General features: G+C 38.6%; 2 protein-coding genes across 6 annotated transcripts in view; one reads left to right on the top strand and one right to left on the bottom strand.

Moving 5' to 3' along the window:
- LOC135072629 (hemicentin-1-like) overlaps positions 1-18,989 on the top strand; it is a 214,330-nt gene that overhangs the window by 134,955 nt on the left and 60,386 nt on the right. The gene's annotated exons all lie outside the window — the stretch shown is intronic.
- Positions 9,233-14,722, bottom strand: LOC135072630 (uncharacterized). 5 transcript variants are annotated; one of them, XR_010257465.1, is made up of 3 exons: positions 13,187-14,024; positions 10,073-10,413; positions 9,233-9,665 (listed from the first exon to the last, which is right to left on the bottom strand). XR_010257465.1 is itself a non-coding variant. In XM_063966633.1 (3 exons), exons 1-3 carry the CDS (start codon positions 14,670-14,672, stop codon positions 9,453-9,455), a joined length of 1,227 nt encoding a protein of 408 aa, XP_063822703.1. In that variant the 5' UTR covers positions 14,673-14,722; the 3' UTR covers positions 9,233-9,452. The 5 variants fall into 5 exon arrangements, 4 of the variants coding, with proteins under 4 accessions (XP_063822703.1, XP_063822706.1, XP_063822704.1 ...); XM_063966633.1 differs by adding an exon at positions 14,372-14,722 and having other exon boundaries at positions 9,233-10,234; positions 13,187-13,330; XM_063966636.1 differs by lacking the exon at positions 10,073-10,413 and adding an exon at positions 14,372-14,722 and having other exon boundaries at positions 13,187-13,330.

The following is an 18,989-nucleotide window of genomic DNA, read 5'->3' as shown; positions in this document are numbered from 1 at the left end:
ATTTCCAAAACTCAAATTCTAAGCAGGGCCAGGGTGCAAAACCTAAAACAAATTATAATCAAAATTCTTCTTCTTTTCCTATTGAGTCGGGATTGTGTTCAGAGACAGGGTCGAACTCATGCACAGGGCCGTATTTGACTTCTGATGATCACGGGGAGGATTGTAATTCCGAACCAGACTTGAACACAGGGGTGTATTCAGCATCAAATAAATTCCCTGACTGTTCATGTTGTGGTTATTCTCATCATTCTATTTACAAATGTCCAGTTTTTCATGGAATGTCAACCATTGATAAATTAAGTTTTATTAAAAGAAAAACCCTTTGCAGCAATTGTTTACGCCTGAACCATCAGGTAGATAATTGTTTTTCTAAATCAAATTGTTCAAAATGCAAGCAACGTCATCACACACTACTTCATGAGGATGTGACTGCTTGCCCCAGTACCTCCTTGACTGTCAAGCAGTTACCTAACACTGATACTTCAGTGAATTCAGTGAATGCTAGTGCCCATGTAACTCATGGCCAATCGCAAGTGATTTTAGGCACATGTGTTGTTCAAGCTCGTGGTCCCAGCGGTGTGATTAAGGTTCGAGCCCTTATCGATAGTGGAGCCCAAGATTGTTTCATGACTTCTTCGTGCGCTCAGCGGCTTGGCTTGCCATTGCGGCGCTGTAGAATTACAGTTGCTGGACTAGGACAAAATACTGTACACCAGGTGAAAGGTGTGACGTCATGCGTTATCCACCCCTGTTTATCTGAAGAACCTCGGTTTGAAATCTCACCAATCGTAATGGATACCATTACAAATAAAATGCCAACAGCGCAAGTACCTTCACACGTTCGAGATTCTTTTAGACACTTGGTGTTAGCTGATAATCAGTTTGATAGACCTGCAGAAATTGATCTGTTGCTCGGAGCAGAGTTATTTAATAACATCTATGATGGCCAACGTTTGTTTTTTGGCTCTGACTTGCCAGTAGCTCTTCACAGCGTATTCGGATGGGTGATCAGTGGAAAATTGGATCTTTCTTGTCGACCACCAACTTCAACCACCTCTCTCTTCGCTTCTACACTTGCCCTAGACAATGTAGTCAAGCGTTTCTGGGAAGTTGAAGAACCTCCTATAGTAAAGATTGTTAACCCAGAAGACGTGAAGTGTGAAAACATGTTTTCTGATCTTGTAAGGCGAAACTCAGATGGTCGTTATGTGGTGCCTATAATGCTTAAGGATCCACTTGAAGAATTGGGTGATTCGCATCAAATGTCTATGTCTCGCTTGCATAATTTGGAAAAGCGACTTATTCGTCACCAACAGTTGAAAGCTGACTATGTTCAGTTCATGCAAGAGTATTCTGATTTGGGACACATGACTTTAGTGGATTCACCTTCAGGTGCGAATGGAAACATCATACCACATCATTGTGTGATTCGCCCGGAGAGCAGCAGCACAAAACTCCGTGTAGTCTTTGATGCTAGCGCGAAGACTGGAAATGGAAAATCATTAAATGACATTGTTTATACTGGACCGAAACTACAGAATGACATTGTTGATATTATCACAGCACTTCGGCTGGATGGTATAGTTTTTACAGCTGACATATCTAAGATGTACAGAAATATTGATCTGCGTCCCGAGGACAGACAATATCAACATATATTCTGGAGAGACTCACCGGAAGAGACTGTGAGTGAATTTGAATTAAACACTGTGACTTACGGTGTGAGTAGCTCACCTTATCTGGCTATTCGTACACTTCATCAGTTGGCTCAGGATCATGGTGAGCAATGGCCTCGTGCAGCAACTGCATTGCTCAAAGACACCTTTATGGATGATATCGTGGTGACAGCTCCGTCGGTGGACGTTGCCTTAGAAATAAAAGACGAGCTAATAAACTTACTCGATTGTGGAAAATTTGAGCTGCGTAAATGGAGCAGTAATTCTCTTGATTTTCTTTCACATCTTCCAGCTGATCATTGTCAAACACCTAAAGCGTTTTGTGATAAAGAAAATCAATGTACACTCAAAACTCTGGGCATTCAGTGGGACCCACTCAATGACAAGTTTACTTACACTCATTCAGAAATGAACCCGGCTTGTACCAAGCGGATTGTTCTCTCGAGTGTGGCAAGAATTTATGATCCACTCGGATGGCTAACGCCAGTGGTACTATTGGCCAAGATGTTTATACAAGAACTGTGGCGTCTACAACTGGACTGGGACGAACCAGTTTCTACTGAAATGTTACAGAAATGGCAAGATTTCGTACGAAAACTGACAAATTTATCTAGTATCAGTATACCTCGGCAAGTAGTTCACTCAACTACATGGTTGAATACAGCACCACACAAATTGAAAATGTTCGTTGCTCACAGAGTCGTAAAAATTACGGATGATCTCAGTGTTGATAACTGGAAGCACGTAGCAACGCATGATAACCCTGCGGATTTATGCAGCCGTGGATTTCGCTGTTCCCAGCTTGTTTCTCACCAAGTTTGGTGGCATGGTCCTGTTTGGCTTGCGACTGAGAAATCGTTGTGGCCCGTGCAAACGGATATCAGCCCTCCAGATATTGTACCCGAATTGAAACCGGCGGCTTCTCATACCTTAACTGCGTCAAAGGAAACTAATGTTGATGCGATTAGCGAGCTTGTGGAAAGATCTTCATCTTTTTTACATTCTCAGCGAGTTCTAGCATGGTGCCTTCGGTTCATCGGCAACTTGAAAAAGAAAAGGGACGACCGTGAACATAACACGGATTTGACTACCACGGAACTTGAGAACTCACTGGTTGTTCTTATTCATAATGAACAGAGACGCCATTTTTCTGAAGTTCTGGACTCTTTCGCTACCAACTCCAGTTCCAGATGTAACAAATCGCTGCTCAAGCTCAGTCCATTCATTGATGAAGCTGGATTACTGCGTGTGGGGGGGCGTTTGCGTAATGCTCAGCTTCCATTAACAGCGATTCACCCATTTCTGCTTCCGAAGCACTGTCATTTGTCGAAGCTAATTATTGATCACTACCACCGGGTATACTTACACTGTGGGCCGCGTGTCCTTCAGTCCTTGGTACAAAGAAAATACTGGATTCTTGGTATTCGCAACATGATAAGATCCAGACTTGCGAAATGTGTCACAATGCTTCAAGGTCAAGCAATTACCAGCACACCCCTTAATGGGAGACCTTCTAGGCCCGAGAGTACAACCAGCTCGTTGTTTTCAAAATATTGGAACAGATTTCGCCGGACCTTTCACTGTCAAAGAAAGCACTAGACGTAACGCTCGCACTTATAAGGCTTACGTTTGCATTATGGTCTGCTTGGCAGTTAAGACTGTTCATTTGGAGGTTGTTACTGACTTGTCGACTCCAGCTTTTATAGCAGCCCTTGATATGTTTGTTTCACGCCGTGGACTGTGCAGGCTCATAATCAGTGACTGCGGTAGAAATTTCATAGGAGCGAAACGGTATCTTAACGAAACTCAAACGTTTTTTTTTCGCTTTGAGGTGTATTATGTATATAGTTCTAGGGAAGTTTTATTTTTGTTTCTTAACTAATTAATTCGTTCATTTTGTTTAAATGCAGGTGCTTATCCTTGCGACTTTTAAGTTGTTGCTAGAGTGCAATATAATTTAATTTTCACTGTCTCTGTAAGAATGCGTGCAGTGTTTTATTATTTCTTCTTTTCCTCTTGAAGAGGTTTAATTTACTTTTTTTTGAAATCCCTAAGTGATTTCAAGTGGGGGGGTATGTTTAATACCTCCATGCTCAGCATACTGGCTGATTCGATAATTTTTTATAAAAAAAAGAAAAAAAGGAAAAAAAGCTGTCAATTGTTTTCACGTACTTCGCAGCTCGCTTTTGTCTGTAACATAATACCTACAATTTTTCTGCGTCGTATCAAATCAACTATTATCATCGTCGTTTTCTTAGACCTACTGGTCAAACGTACTCCAGGACCCATGTCAACAAGTTTTTATTAAAGCCGCATTAGGAAGTACTTTCAAAGTAAACAATTGTATATTCAAAAAGGTGAGAAGACAAATTCAAAGCTATTTTTATTCATAAATCATAATAATATCAAATAGGATCTACCTAAAAAGGTTTCATTAGTTTTCCTAAAATACCAAAGTTTCTAAACTTAAATGATTGAGGATTCCTCGAAGCTCACCCATTTTGAGGCGCAACTAATGATGCGCACCTAAACTATTCCTTAAAGCGCACCTCTATGTTTACTAATAATAAAGATTTTAAACTCAATATTTACGACTGAAGTGTAGTGTGCAATTGACATAAACAATCAATACTTGTTAGCTAACAAAAACAACATAATTAGCTAGATATTTTACATAATAAGTATTACTCAAAAATAATAATAAATACAACCTGCCTACATCTTTTTCAGGGAAGCTATTTGATTGAAGAAGAAGTAACGCATCACGTTTACAAAAGTGTGGGCTCGTCATTTTTCTACGGAAGAATATACTTTTGATGTACGTGTTTTATCTAAAAGAAAAGTCTTTTTGTGTCTCTTTTCAGATGTCACATTTAGTAGGAAAAATTGATGTGCATAGAGATTTTTTCCCAATTTTTTATTTCTTTGACAGAGCAAACCAATACATTGTCATTGTCAGTATTTTAAATTAATTTCCACCAACATTGAAACCTGACAAAATGTGTAGATACTCGCACGAGTAAATGTGTAAAAGGTTGACAAAATGTTTTTTATTGCCCAAATATTATACAGTCACTACAATGTTATTACGTGCGTCATAACGATCGATGATTAAACGTAATGACGTTATTTGGAACAGAATCCTTTGATTTTCGGATTTAATGGTGATTGTCAGTGCAAACGTTAACATCACGATGAACAATGAACTTGTATAATGCAAATACAATACATATAAACTAGGTACTTATTTGTTCAATGATACCAAAATCCCTTGTCCATTACGTTTTTTGCAAAAATATTATGTGTATAACTGAACAAATTGGGAATATTAAAATATGATTATAAGATAATGATCTTTAGAGTGATATTTACAATATTTTTGTAATTCTTAAATATTCAATTTAATATAAATATAAGTAGTTCTTTTCCTCAACCTCAAATGTAGCTTAAATCGAGTACAGAACATCATCAAAAAAAATGTATATTAGAACATAGTTATTCTTAAGCTCCATAGAAGCACTAGCTAATATAAAACAATAGGTTTCCATTTCTGGAACGCTGTGGCATACATGCAGCCCAGTGCAGTCCCGAGACGAATTTAGCTCGCTCGGTTTCCCTTCGTGATCGAATCAGAAATGAAGAGCGACAGGAAAACCAAAATAATCAACATATTCCGTAGAATTTTCAAACTGAAAAGCACTCATAGCCTGTAGAGCTGATAGCTGTTGGTGCAGAAAAGTTCACGAGTGGCCACGAGCCGGAAAACATAGAGTGGGCAGGCCTCCCACTAGGTGAACCGACGATCTGGTAAAGGTCGCGGAAATACTTGGATGCGGACAGCACAGTACCCATCATTGTGGAAATCCATGGTGGAGATCATTATCTAACAGTGGATGTTATTTGGCTGAAATAAACGAACATAATATATCGTATTAACTATTCAATATTGGGTATCTACGCTTACTTAATAATCTTACGCTCCTTAGAAGCACTAGCAAATATAAAAGAATAGGGCCCCATCGGAATGCTCCTCGTCCCACATTATTGCATACACAGCCCAGTGCAGCCGCGAGACGAATGCAGCTCGCAAATGCAAGGGAATATTAAAGAAATCGGCTTGTTTACCCGCGTTAGTCGTTTAAGAGCTACCTCAAAAGATTCCCGTCTTGGTAGTTAATATCTCTTTATGCTGTACTCAAAAGCGCATAAAGGATTCCCATTTACTTTTTACCAGTCCTTGGAAAATGCCCTGAACGATTAAAGTCCTCCACAAAATAGAAAAAACGCTGTATTCTATTCTAGGCATATGATTAGTCTAACTGGACTGTTAGTATAAAAAATTATGGAACCAGTTAGTGTTTTCAGAAATGTTTATTTTATTTTGAAAACCTTTTACAAACTCATGTAGCTAAATAAAATTTTATCGGAACGGTCGTTACAGCTGCAAAGAAAATTTTCCATTTTTCGATAGAGTTAATATAATTTGCAACACAGTATTGACAGTACTTATAAGATTAACCTCATTTATAACTTATATTAATTATCATTCAAAGATGAATATTTACATGGCTATTAAAAGGTGTCCTGAACCGATTTCAATCAATTCATTTTCATTTAAATGACAGCCAACTACTTGTTGATGTTGTACAGCTAAAGTTTTAACGTTGAAGACGATGTTAAAGGCAAGTAAGTAGTTCTATTACGTTCATTCATGTCTGTAAAAAGAACTCTTTACAAGGAAGAGAAAACAACCGGGATAGGAAAAAGTTTGAAAACAACGTTGGTTAAAGAATCTTCTTTTATACGATGAACTACACTCGACGTCAAATAAATCGCACCTCCCGCGAAAAGCATTTTCAAACGTATGCATCCCCACTTCCCACCAATATTGGTACCATTTAAAAGCCTAGTTCTAACCTTCTTTTCATTAAAGGAAAGGTTTTTATCCCAAAATGTGTCTTTAGAAGGATCCAGAGTCACTTCTTCAAAAAATAGGTAGTTACGCTAGAGCCAACTTTTATGGCTATAAAACTGTTAAGTTGGGTTTAATTGCTATCCATCTGTTAAAGAGGACACGTAAGATCATTATTTGGTTTTATAACCATAAAAATTGGTCTAATTGATCCCATAGGTGGGCCCAAAGTGAGGTATTTTTTCAAGTCACATTTATGGTATATGTTAATCATTTATTAAGAAATTAAATGTGTTTTTCTTTAAGGATATTTATTGGGCTTTCAAATAACACCAATATTGTTGGGGCACCATGATTGTGTCAGGAGAAAATCGTTAAAGTTCGCGTCGCGGAAGGTGCGGTTTATTTGATGTTGAGTATATTTACTGAACGCTATGTAGTTACCGTTTTTGCTTCAAGATAAAGGTAAAAAATATAACTATATTTGACCTTGTTGTTATTTGACCTTGAGAGAAATAACAACATAATTGTCTAAATAAATTATAAAATAAATATTTACAAAACTAAATATTTACAAATAAAAAGATGCTACCTTGAATATCTTGTTTATCTAGTTAGGGTATAAATTATATAAAATATAAAAATATTAATATACAAAACCTAAACAAAATGTAGGATTCACCTCAATTAGTTTAGTGGCTATGACAGGAATCGAACTAGCGAACTCTTGAAGCACCAGTTAGAATCTAAAATCGCTGATGGGCTATTGTCCCCTCACGCATAAATATCGGATTGATGATTCAATACGATAGCCAGTACGCACACAAAAAAGCAATGTTATTTTTATTTCCTTCAAATAAAAACATTTTAGTTTTCAAATATTCTCTCATCAAAATATTATTTGCGAACGACGAATCAACGGAAATTGGAAATAATAGCGCCCACTTCTTTATTTTCACAAATTTGTTGGGACGTTCGTTTTTAAATTGGAATGGAAATGATTAAATCGACTATTTTTAGAACAAGGACTCAAAACATAGGTTTCAAAACTGTCATGGTTTTTTCGTTGTAGTCTTTTGTTAGATATGCATGCACCATTGGAGCAACGTTATTTATACGCTAAAATAAAAACGTGTTTTGATTGGTGTCCGCCGTTCGAACATTCATGTGTAATGATTTTAGAATTTATATTGTATTTTATACGATTATTGGTTACTTTTAAATAGTTATTGCAACAATTTTAGTATTTGTATTGTATTTTAGAAGAACCCAAAAACCCATTATTAAATTAAAATACTTTATTTGATTACTTCCTAGGCATTTTGCAGACATTAGAATGATTTTAGAATTTATTTTGTATTAAATCCAATTATTTCATATTTATTATTTAATTTAATTATTTTAGATTTTTATTGTATACATTTTAGTATTTTAAAAATTAAGAAAACAGCTAATTATGAAATAAGTATTGCATTTGACTAGTTCCGGAGCATGCCGTCGATAAGTCGTTTTGAACCGGTCGACTTTCACTGATGGAAGGGGAAGTTACCTTATCGCTGGCATGCCGCTGGACAGTCAGTTCGATTTGAGCGTTCAAAGCAAGAGGTACTATTAAGATGACGTCATAATGTCGGAATTGTGTAAATCAGTGGTGCTGAAATACAAGTTAGGACAACCTACAAGAGTGTTTCATTTCAACTCAGAAGTGGTACGTGATCTACAGCTCATAAGGTACGTTTTTATTTATTTGGTTAAAAAGTAATTGATTTTAAAAGTTCAAGTAGAAAAACGTATGAATATTTCGTTTAATGCATGAAATAGTTATTTTTAAAACGAGGCTAGACGCGCCTCCAGTTTATCAGGCTAGATGCGCCTTAGACTATGACTATGACTATGACTATGACTATGACCATGACTATGACTGTGACTGACTTAGTATATCGAGGCTAGACGCGCCTCCAGTTTATCAGGCTAGATGCGCCTTTGACTATGACTAAGTATAACAAGGCTAGATGCGCCTTTGACTACGACTAAGTATAACAAGGCTAGATGCGCCTGTGACTATGACTTACGTATAACGAGGCTAGATGCGCCTTAGACTATGACTATGACTATGACCATGACTATGACTGTGACTGACTTAGTATATCGAGGCTAGACGCGCCTCCAGTTTATAAGGCTAGATGCGCCTTTGACTATGACTAAGTATAACAAGGCTAGATGCGCCTTTGACTATGACTAAGTAAAACAAGGCTAGATGCGCCTTTGACTATGACTAAGTATAACAAGGCTAGATGCGCCTTAGACTATGACTATGACTATGACTATGACCATGACTATGACTGTGACTGACTTAGTATATCGAGGCTAGACGCGCCTCCAGTTTATAAGGCTAGATGCGCCTTTGACTATGACTAAGTATAACAAGGCTAGATGCGCCTTTGACTACGACTAAGTATAACAAGGCTAGATGCGCCTGTGACTATGACTTAAGTATAACGAGGCTAGATGCGCCTTTGACTATGACTAAGTAAAACAAGGCTAGATGCGCCTTTGACTATGACTAAGTATAACAAGGCTAGATGCGCCTTAGACTATGACTGTTAGGGTCTTACTAGACGTTAGATATAAATTAAAGGCGGACTGTATTTCATAGGTGTAATGATTATAAATATATCGCTAGTTCGCGCCTACGTGGGAGGGCCGCGTCTGACACCGGTGACGGTCGTGAGGCTGAGTGGGCGTCGGGCACGTACGGAGTGTGCCGGCGCCTCGCGCGGAGACGATGATGGCCGATCGATGTCGAAGAAGCCCGAGGACTCGAGAAGCGCCAACATACTCCCCGGGTTGAAGAGTCATCTTCTTCAATGAAGTGGAAGCGGGCAGATGCAGTTGAAGGCTCGACGTATGGTCCCCCTCTTTGTCTTCAATTCGGCCACCCTGGTGATGCCATCCACGCCTGGATAGGTCTTCACGACCCGCCCTAGTGACCAGAGCAGTGGCGGGGTCTTCTCCTTGATGAGCACCAGCTGTCCAGGCTTGACCTCGCCTGTGGATGCCAACCATTTCGTCTTGGTCTGTAGCAGAGAGACATACTCGTTATGAAACCGTCGCCAGAAGTGTTGCTGAACGTGTTGGATGCGTTTCCATCGATCCAGACGGGTGATAGTGACGTCAGCCACATGAGGGTGAGGTACAGTCAGCAATGGTCGCCCAATTAGGAAATGAGAAGGTGTAAGAGCCGAAAAATCGTTAGGGTCAGAAGAAAGAGAGGTAAGAGGTCGTGAATTGAGGACGGCCTCGATTTTACAAAGGCAAGTTGTCATTTCCTCGAATGTGAAATGAGTGAGATGCAATAATCTTTTTAAATGATGCTTACATGATTTGACTGCAGCTTCGGCCAATGAATTAAAATGGGGTGTGTAGGGAGGAGTAAAAATAAATTCAATGCCTTCCTGGGCTATATGAGATGCAAGATTATTACTCGAAAGGAACCTTTGAAGATCATTCGATGCACCGACAAAGTTAGTGCCATTATCGGACGTGATGCTTTGAGGCTTGCCTCGCCGCGCCACGAACCGATTCAGAGCAGCCATGTAAGCTTCGGTGGTGAGGCCCGTAACAAGCTCCAAATGTACAGCCTTCACTGCAGAACAAACAAAAATGCACAGATAAGATTTCAACAACTTACAACCACGTCCCTTTCGATCGGCTATCAAAACTGGGCCAGCATAGTCAACATTACAGTTTTGAAATGGAAAATCTAATTGTGTTCTATTAAGAGGTAGCTGTCCCATTACAGGTTGTACATTTTGAGCTCTATGTCTGTAACAAATTACACATTTGTTAACAACATGCTTTGAAAGATTTCTGCCTTTAAGAGGCCAATAGGTTTGGCGAACGCTAGCCAAAAGTAATTGAGGGCCGGCATGTAAAAGTTTTATATGTTGCATTTGAAAGATAAGTTTAGTGATGTAATGAGAGCCACATAATAAGATTGGATGTTTTAAGTTATAGTCGTAGGGGGAATTATCAAGCCTTCCGCCTACGCGAATAAGACCATTGTTATCTAAGAATGGTGATAATGAAATTAATTTATTTTTGTGTGGCAATGTCTTCTTGGACTGTAATAATTTGTATTCGTTAGGAAACATTTGAAGTTGAGCACAATGTAAAATTAAGTCATGAGAACTTTTTAATTCAAATAAAGAGAGATTGCCACACCTTTTATTATTTATGTTTTTAAGGTTATGAACAAATCTACACAAATAGGCTACAACTCGCTGTAACTTAGTAAAGCTTGAGTATTGCGATATTAAAGATTGAATAATTGTTAAGTCAATGTTATTGGTTAAGAAAGCGCTACTACGACTACAAGCATTATCTACAGCATCACTACTGCTAATGATGTGAGAAGCTACTTCAGGCAGATCACGCTTCACGACATTAGGCATGACGGGCCATTCATTTTCACTCTGTGTTAAAAATGAAGGTCCAGACCACCATAGATGGGTGTCGCCAATGACGTCAGCTCTTAGGCCCCGTGAGACGAGATCCGCCGGGTTGTCCTTTGACGGCACGTAGCTCCAGGTATGACCACAAGTACTCTCCTGAATTTCGTTGACTCTATTTCGCACAAAGGGTTTTAATTGAGTAGATGGAGTTGACAGCCAACCTAAAACTATTGTGGAGTCACACCAAAATCTACATTTATCTATGTGCAAAGTAAGCGAGTTAACTACTTTTGTACACAGTCTTGCACCTAACAACGCACCACAGAGTTCAAGTCTAGGTATGGTGGTGGGTTTTATGGGAGCTATGCGGTTTCTAGACGCCACAAGTTGAACATGCACCGAGTTTGAGCCAGGGTTGTAAGATCGAATGTACAGGCAAGCTCCATAGGCCTTCTCGGATGCATCTGTGAAAACATGGACCTCGTAAATAGACGATTCCTCACAGGAAATCCAGCGTGGGATGTTAAGTTTATTAAGAAAAGATAAAGTACTTTCAAACAAAAACCATAAGTCCCTAATTTCAAGTGAAACCGTGTCATCCCAATCGTACTTTTCTAGCCACAAACGTTGCATAATGATTTTTGCTTCGACGACACATGGTCCCACAAGTCCCAGGGGATCAAAAATTTGGCTTATTACCGAAAGAATGTGACGTTTTGTTATAATTTTAGAATGTTCTATATGAATTAAAAAGGTTAAGTTGTCTGTATTACAAATCCAATGAAGACCTAAAGTTTTAGACTGACAGTTGCCTTGGCCCTGCTCTGAAAAGTCAATAGAATTATTTGGCTCACCAGAATGCGCGCCACTAATTTGAGACAAAATTTCGGGAGAATTTGATTTCCATTTACGTAGATGAAGTTGGGCTGAAGACAGTACCGATGCTACTTGTTTAGCAACATCGATAGTTTTTGAAATTGAACTAGCAGAATGGAGGAAGTCATCTACGTAAAAATCACGTTGTATAGCGGATTTAATATGACTGTCTTCTAACTTGTCCGCGAGGCTGACTAGACATTTGGTGGCCAAATATGGCGCAGAAGCAGTACCATAAGTTACTGTATTTAAAGTGTAGGTTTTAAGAGGTTCTTTTGTATCGAACCGAAATATAATTTTTTGTAAGGGTCGTTGGATGGGATTTAATTCTATCGCTCTGTACATTTTCTCTACGTCGCCCGAAATTACGTACCTATGTTGGCGAAAGCGTATTAAAATGGAGAATAGATCATCCTGAACGACAGGCCCTACCATTTGGAGGTCATTAAGAGACACTCCTGAAGAAGTGGGAGCTGAAGCGTCGAAAACTACGCGAAGCTTAGTAGTGGAACTAGACTCCCTAATAACGCCGTGATGTGGAATAAAATAATTTCCCTTAGAGCTGTTAGGCATAGAGGCGCAATCATTGTCTAATGTCATGTGACCTAGTGATTCATACTCGTGCATGAATTCAAAATATCGATCTCTGAAGATGGGATCGCGGTGAAAACGTCGTTCTAATGACAAGAACCTACATTTAGCGTTTTCGTAAGAGAGTCCCAGTAAACTTGGATCTTGCTTCAGTGGCATAGAGACGACAAAACGACCGTCGTCCTTGCGGAAGGTTGTCTCAAAAAAATGTTTCTCACATGCTCTTTCCTCTAAAGATTGTGAGTGATTAGGTGAGACATAATCAAGTTCCCAAAATTGAGATAGGTCAGGAGTAGGGGCTAAACTTGTGTGGTTACAGGACTGAAAAGTAGTGCTATTCTTTTGGCATGATACGCTTCCTGAAACCAACCAGCCAAACTTTGTTTCACACAATTTGGGGAGATTTTTACCTAAATCAATAAAATTGGAACCTAAGACATTCCAAAAGACTTTCGCGCCTACCAGGATGTCGATGACCGACGGAATATTGAAATTCGGGTCAGCTAACTGAAGACCTGGGGGAATAGGTACGTGATTTATGTTCACGAAAGAAGAGGGTAGAACATTAGAGATCTCAGGCAAGACATGACACACTATATCTAGATTGTAGGCACAGCATAAAGACTCGATTGTGAGGTTACAAGACTGTGTACTTGAAGAGATATGGTTGTTAATACCTGTGACCTTTGTTCTCGTGCCGCATCGTGACAAACCCAACTTGTCACACAAGCGTTGCGTTACGAAGTTGGCTGTACTACCGTTGTCCAGTAGTAGCCGGGCAGTGTACTTCTCGCCCGAAGTGTTCAAGACGTTCACCAATGCTGTGGACAGTAAAACATGGGAAGAAGTAGCAATCTGCAAGGAAGTAGCTGCGGAGGTAACATTGTCAATAGCAGAAGGCAAAGGATTAATAAAAGGTACTAAATTTTGTGATTCCAAATGTAAAAGAGTGTTGTGTTTAGTTTTACAATATTTGCAATGAGTGAGCTTGCATTGCTTAGCAAAATGACCAGGGCGTAAGCAGTTAAGACAAACTTTAAAATCCTTTGCTTTTTGTATACGGTTCTCAATAGACAAAGCTCTAAAAGATTCACACGAAAATAGTAAATGGCGTTGGGAGCAAAGCGGACAATTTAAAAAGTTTTGTTTACTATTATTATAACTGTTATTATTTGATTTTTTATTTTGTTGTGTTTGTTTATTTAAGTTTGTATGATTATTATTTAAGGCAACCAATATATTATTATTAGACGAGTTATGATTTGTTTCAATTGATTCCAATAAGTCCGCTTTCCTTCCTATAAAAGTACAAAATTGATGTAAAGTGGGTTCAATAGACAACTCATTGCGATACTCTTCCCAGTGACGACTTGTTGTTATGTCCAACTTTTTAGCCAATATAAAAATAAGAAGAGTATGCCAATGTTCAGTAGGTTGTTTTAATGTTGTAAGAGCTCTAATGTTTTTATTTATTACATCAACTAAGTTTCTAAGAGAAGTACTGGACTCCCTCAATACGGGCTCTACATCAAATATTGCCTGCAAATGATTGTCTATAAGAAGGCGATTGTTATTAAAACGTTCGCATAATAAGTCCCATGCCACATTATAGTTATCGCCGGTAAAATCAATATTTTTTATAATTAAGGCTGCATTTCCTTGGAGTGAAGCTCGCAAATAATGAAATTTGTTAATATTGTCTATGCTGTTATTATCATGAATTAACGAAATAAATGTGTCTCTAAACTCGAGCCAGTATTGATAGTTCCCATCGAAGCTAGGTAGATTGATTTTAGGTAATCGAACAAAGTTATTATTGAATTGTGCATTAGTGTTATCGTGTTTGGAGTCTGATACGGAACCTTTGGAAGAAACCCCAAGCAGAGAGCGTGCGAGGGCCACCTGGCTGAAGTACTGGCGCTCGAAGTCCTCGCGCTCCTCGAGCAGGTCCTCGGGGTCCTCCTCGAGCATCTCGATCTCGCTCTGCAATGCATCGAATTCAGTGTACATAACATTGAATCTACTAAAGCGTTCCTCGAGGTCTAATCGTTGCAATTCTGAAATTTTGGATCCAGTATTTAACAAATTTAAATAATTGCTAAAGATTGTGAGCTTACACTTATAAGTGCTTCGTTTTTTAAGTAAAGATTTTATGTCAGCCATTTTGATTTGAGCAAGCACGTGTAAAGTTTAATGAAAGAAAAGGAAATTATGCGTAATGAAAGAAATGAATAGCGCGCAAACAGCTGATTGATGCTGTCAATGCAGTTTAGTGCGATTACGTAAGGAAGGCGGGTCCCGTTAGGGTTATTGACCGCGTGTACGTAAACACGAGCTGGCAAAAAAATACGCAAAGAAAGAGACAGATAGTAGGTTTGCGGGCTGATAAAGTGAGAAGCAAGACGATGAATGAGAAAATATGAATTAAGTTGGCAAATAGGAACTATTTTCGGCAAAGTTGAAAAAAAATAGACAAATAGGGAAGCGACTAATTGGAACGACTCACGCATGAACTGTATACTCCCCAACAATAGGTGACATCAGCTCCAGGATCCTCTTCCACGCGGCTAAGGTGACGACGGTTCCACGTTGTTCCGGTCAAAGTCCACGACGAACGGTGACACGCAGTTGTACAGCGATCACTCAGGAACCAGACGAGTAGACGGCGAGATAAGGACCAATGTTAGGGTCTTACTAGACGTTAGATATAAATTAAAGGCGGACTGTATTTCATAGGTGTAATGATTATAAATATATCGCTAGTTCGCGCCTACGTGGGAGGGCCGCGTCTGACACCGGTGACGGTCGTGAGGCTGAGTGGGCGTCGGGCACGTACGGAGTGTGCCGGCGCCTCGCGCGGAGACGATGATGGCCGATCGATGTCGAAGAAGCCCGAGGACTCGAGAAGCGCCAACAATGACTATGACTATGACCATGACTATGACTGTGACTGACTTAGTATATGAGGCTAGACACTCCTCCAGTTTATCAGGCTAGATGCGCTTTTGAATATGACTAAATATAACGAGGCTAGACGCGCCTCCAGTTTAATAGGCTAGATGTGCCTTGGACTATGACTATGACTATGACTTAGTATGACGAGGCTAGACGTGCCTCCAGTTTATCAGGCTAGATGCGCCTTAAGGGCCCCATTGTTTAGGATGTCTCTAGAATAAAAAGCCTTCTATTGCTGACATAACAAGGAAGCCGTCCAGTTGTCACATGAGTTGTGTGTAGGTAGTACTGAATAAAATACAAATATAAATACAAAATCTTTATTTGTGATGCATAGTATAATAGAAACATGTCACAATGGTATTTTACTACACTTTGCTCAGGGAGCATAATATTAATTGTCAAACAAAAGATTTTTTAGATTTATTTTTTGAGATTTAGATTTTTGGAAAAGACATAAATCAAACTTTTGCTTAATATAACATGAACATAGCTTCCATATGATGTTGAGTTGATGCTGGTCAGACACGTTTATTTCGTCGAGTACTTTATTTCACAGTTGAGTACAACGACTACTGAAGATGGAGCTCGTATACCGCCAGGGACACCCGTCAGCTGACGATGAAATAAGCGTGCTAAGCTGACGAAGTTGTCGTCGTCGTCCGGTAAGAAGGCGCCACCATGATCGTCTTCTATGGGGCCAAGGTTGAAGAAAAATACGCGAAGGAGCTCATCTTCTTCCAGCTCTACTGAAAGAGCAGTGCCACATGAGGTTCGTAAAATTTCTGGTTGACTCTAGTGAGGAAAAGTGCCTATTTTTTTATTGGTAGTTTTTTTATTGCGCACACATTATGAAATATTACGCATGCCTACTACAGTAAAATGGGAATATTAGCTTATGTAGTGGATCTTTAATAGTAGTAATTAAGGGTAATAATGGAGTGTTCGATTATAACGTTTAAATTAACGTTAAAGTAAATGTGCTAAGGGAATAATTTTTTTAAAATATTTTTACACAAGTAAAGTGAATTAATTAATGATTCGTTTATTTTAAAATTGTCGTCGGTTCGGACTTTCGGTAGGTTCTTTTGCCAAGTACAATATCTTGATCTATAATTCCACTTCAAAAATATGTTTCGAATTATTCTGACCTCTGATTACATTAGTCTGACCTAGATAGGTAGTTTCTAGTTGAATTAAGCTTTTTCTTCTAATTTGGTTTTCTCAAAGAACTACATCAGTTGGCGAGCTCAAATAGACACAATATTATATTACTGTAAGAGGTCATAAAGGGAAAAGTCATGCAATTTGTAACTATAAAAAGAACTTGGTACCTGTACCAAGGTTTCATAGATAGGTTATGTTAGGTTAGGGTCACTTTAATTCATTTTTTGGTGGAGCAAAAGATATGAAACGTCAAGGTTCCATAATGAGCGGAAGTTTAAAGTTTTAGTCTTTTAGTAGTCTGTGACAATTTTGTGAGTGCTATTATAATAGCTAATGCAAATAAGAGAATTTTGTCTTTGACTTAGACATTGCAAAAGTTAATTGGCTTAGCTAAAAGAACTACGGACGTCTGTTAGAGGAAATTTTGAATCCTGCTGCTTGAGGGGATGAACGGTTTACGTAATTATTTTTATGACAAAAAAGGATCTGTGGGACTGTTTTGGTAAATGAAAAATCCTTTTAAGTGTTGGTAGTGAGTGCACTTGTTGACGCAAAACCGATGCTGAAACTAAGTATAGTTTGGCGGATCATTTCAATATCAATTCCAATTGTAAAGGTTGTGGTCAATCATCAGTCATACCTCTGTGTATAGAGCTAATATAAACAAAAATGTTGATGAGATTGACGCTGTTATGGAAGTGTTAGTGATTGATGATGTATAGCAGACGTCACTGACAATAGACGATTTGACACCGATATTGATTCGATATTACAATTTATTAAAGACATTCTGGTCTTGAAAGCTTAATTAATCTGAAATGACCTGTAAATTACCATTTTTGGTCGGATTGTAATTAGGAAAAGTAGTTTGATTAAATTCACAAAATAGCGACGTCACTTGCTTGTCGTGCCATTCGAAGACTATGGGAGTTTGATTTAACAGTTTTTAAAAGTACGTCAATTGACTGGCGGTGTCAACACGTCTTTTGGTCAAAACTTCACGCAACTGCAATTTCTCATGGTTTTGAATACTGACATTCTATAAAATTCCTGGTCAGAATATTTTCGAGAGCCACGAAAATGACTGACACAAGTGAATACCAGTTAACATAAATTTCTAGTTTTACAGAGGATAGTTTCTGGCGTTTAGAGTTGCCTTTCGATTTAAATTTTTAAAATAACTTGACACCTGGCGAGCTTAAGGCCGTGGGTTCGATTCCCGCCTTAGGCTGTTCTATATTTTCAAGTGATAAAAAAAATATATACAGGGGATGTTTAGATAAACTAATATTTTATAATGCGAATAGCTTTCCGCCGAGGGTTCTTCCGCGTGGAATTTTGTTTGTCACAGTTGTTTGTTTTGTATGTTATGTATGTAAATTAAACTGGGAGGCCAAGTACCGGGTGTTTAAAAGAGCCTTTTTAATTCACAACGGCAAAGGTGAAATCGTTTTTGGTAATTTGTCGCCTAGTCCAATGACACTTGGAGCAAATATTTTAATAGCTGCTTCAATGCTTTTTGGAGCATGTCCAATATGTCATGTAAATCGAATTGTAAAAGACCCCTCAGCTATGGATGCTCTCGATAGAGCTGATATTATGACTAAGCCCGGACTTAGTTCTGATTAGTTAGATAAGCTTTATACTCTTTTGTGAAATTATCGCGATTGTATTGCTATAAATCTGACTGAGATAGGACGTACACGTGCAGTCTTTGATGTCAGGATGAAAAATAATGTGCAATACCACCATTGCCACTTATCTCATTACAAAAGGGAAAAGGGTTCAGAAAACCATAGATGACTAACTTGATCCATAGCTGCTTATCAATATTATTCAGGACTCTGAATCATATTTAAGTCAGATCTTGATGATAAAGAGAAAAGTCTTCAAAGTTCTGTAGCAGTCGCTTGCTTTAGTCGACCCACAGACAGACGACCCCTGAGGAAAGACATCTTCAATGAAAGACAACTTCTATGAGTTAGAGACACTAGCTGTGGTGTGTGTGCTAAAAAAAAGGTGTATATCTTTTAGGACTTAAAAGTTTCTACTGGTTATGCTGCCTTAAGAACCACGTTAAAAAAGGAGAAGAAATTTAGTTCCGCGAATAGTCCAAATACCAAAATTTTGTCATAGAATCTGACGACAACCCATCCAAACATCGTAATCTCTTCAAATAGCAGATACAGTAAGGTTGATATCAAATTATTTTTTAGTGGTCCCACGTACAGCTAGATGGCAAATATGTTGCGCTTATCGTGATGGAATCGAGCATCACAGACATTCAGAAACACATAATATAAGGACACTGTAATTGTACCTATTGGTTTCAAAAACTTGGAAAATTTGTAAAGAAGA

This window comes from Ostrinia nubilalis, chromosome 6 (genome assembly GCF_963855985.1).
Source record: "Ostrinia nubilalis chromosome 6, ilOstNubi1.1, whole genome shotgun sequence".
Taxonomy (NCBI): domain Eukaryota; kingdom Metazoa; phylum Arthropoda; class Insecta; order Lepidoptera; family Crambidae; genus Ostrinia; species Ostrinia nubilalis.
The sequence above is the reverse complement of the archived record's forward strand: the minus strand, read 5'-3'. Positions and strand labels throughout refer to the sequence as shown.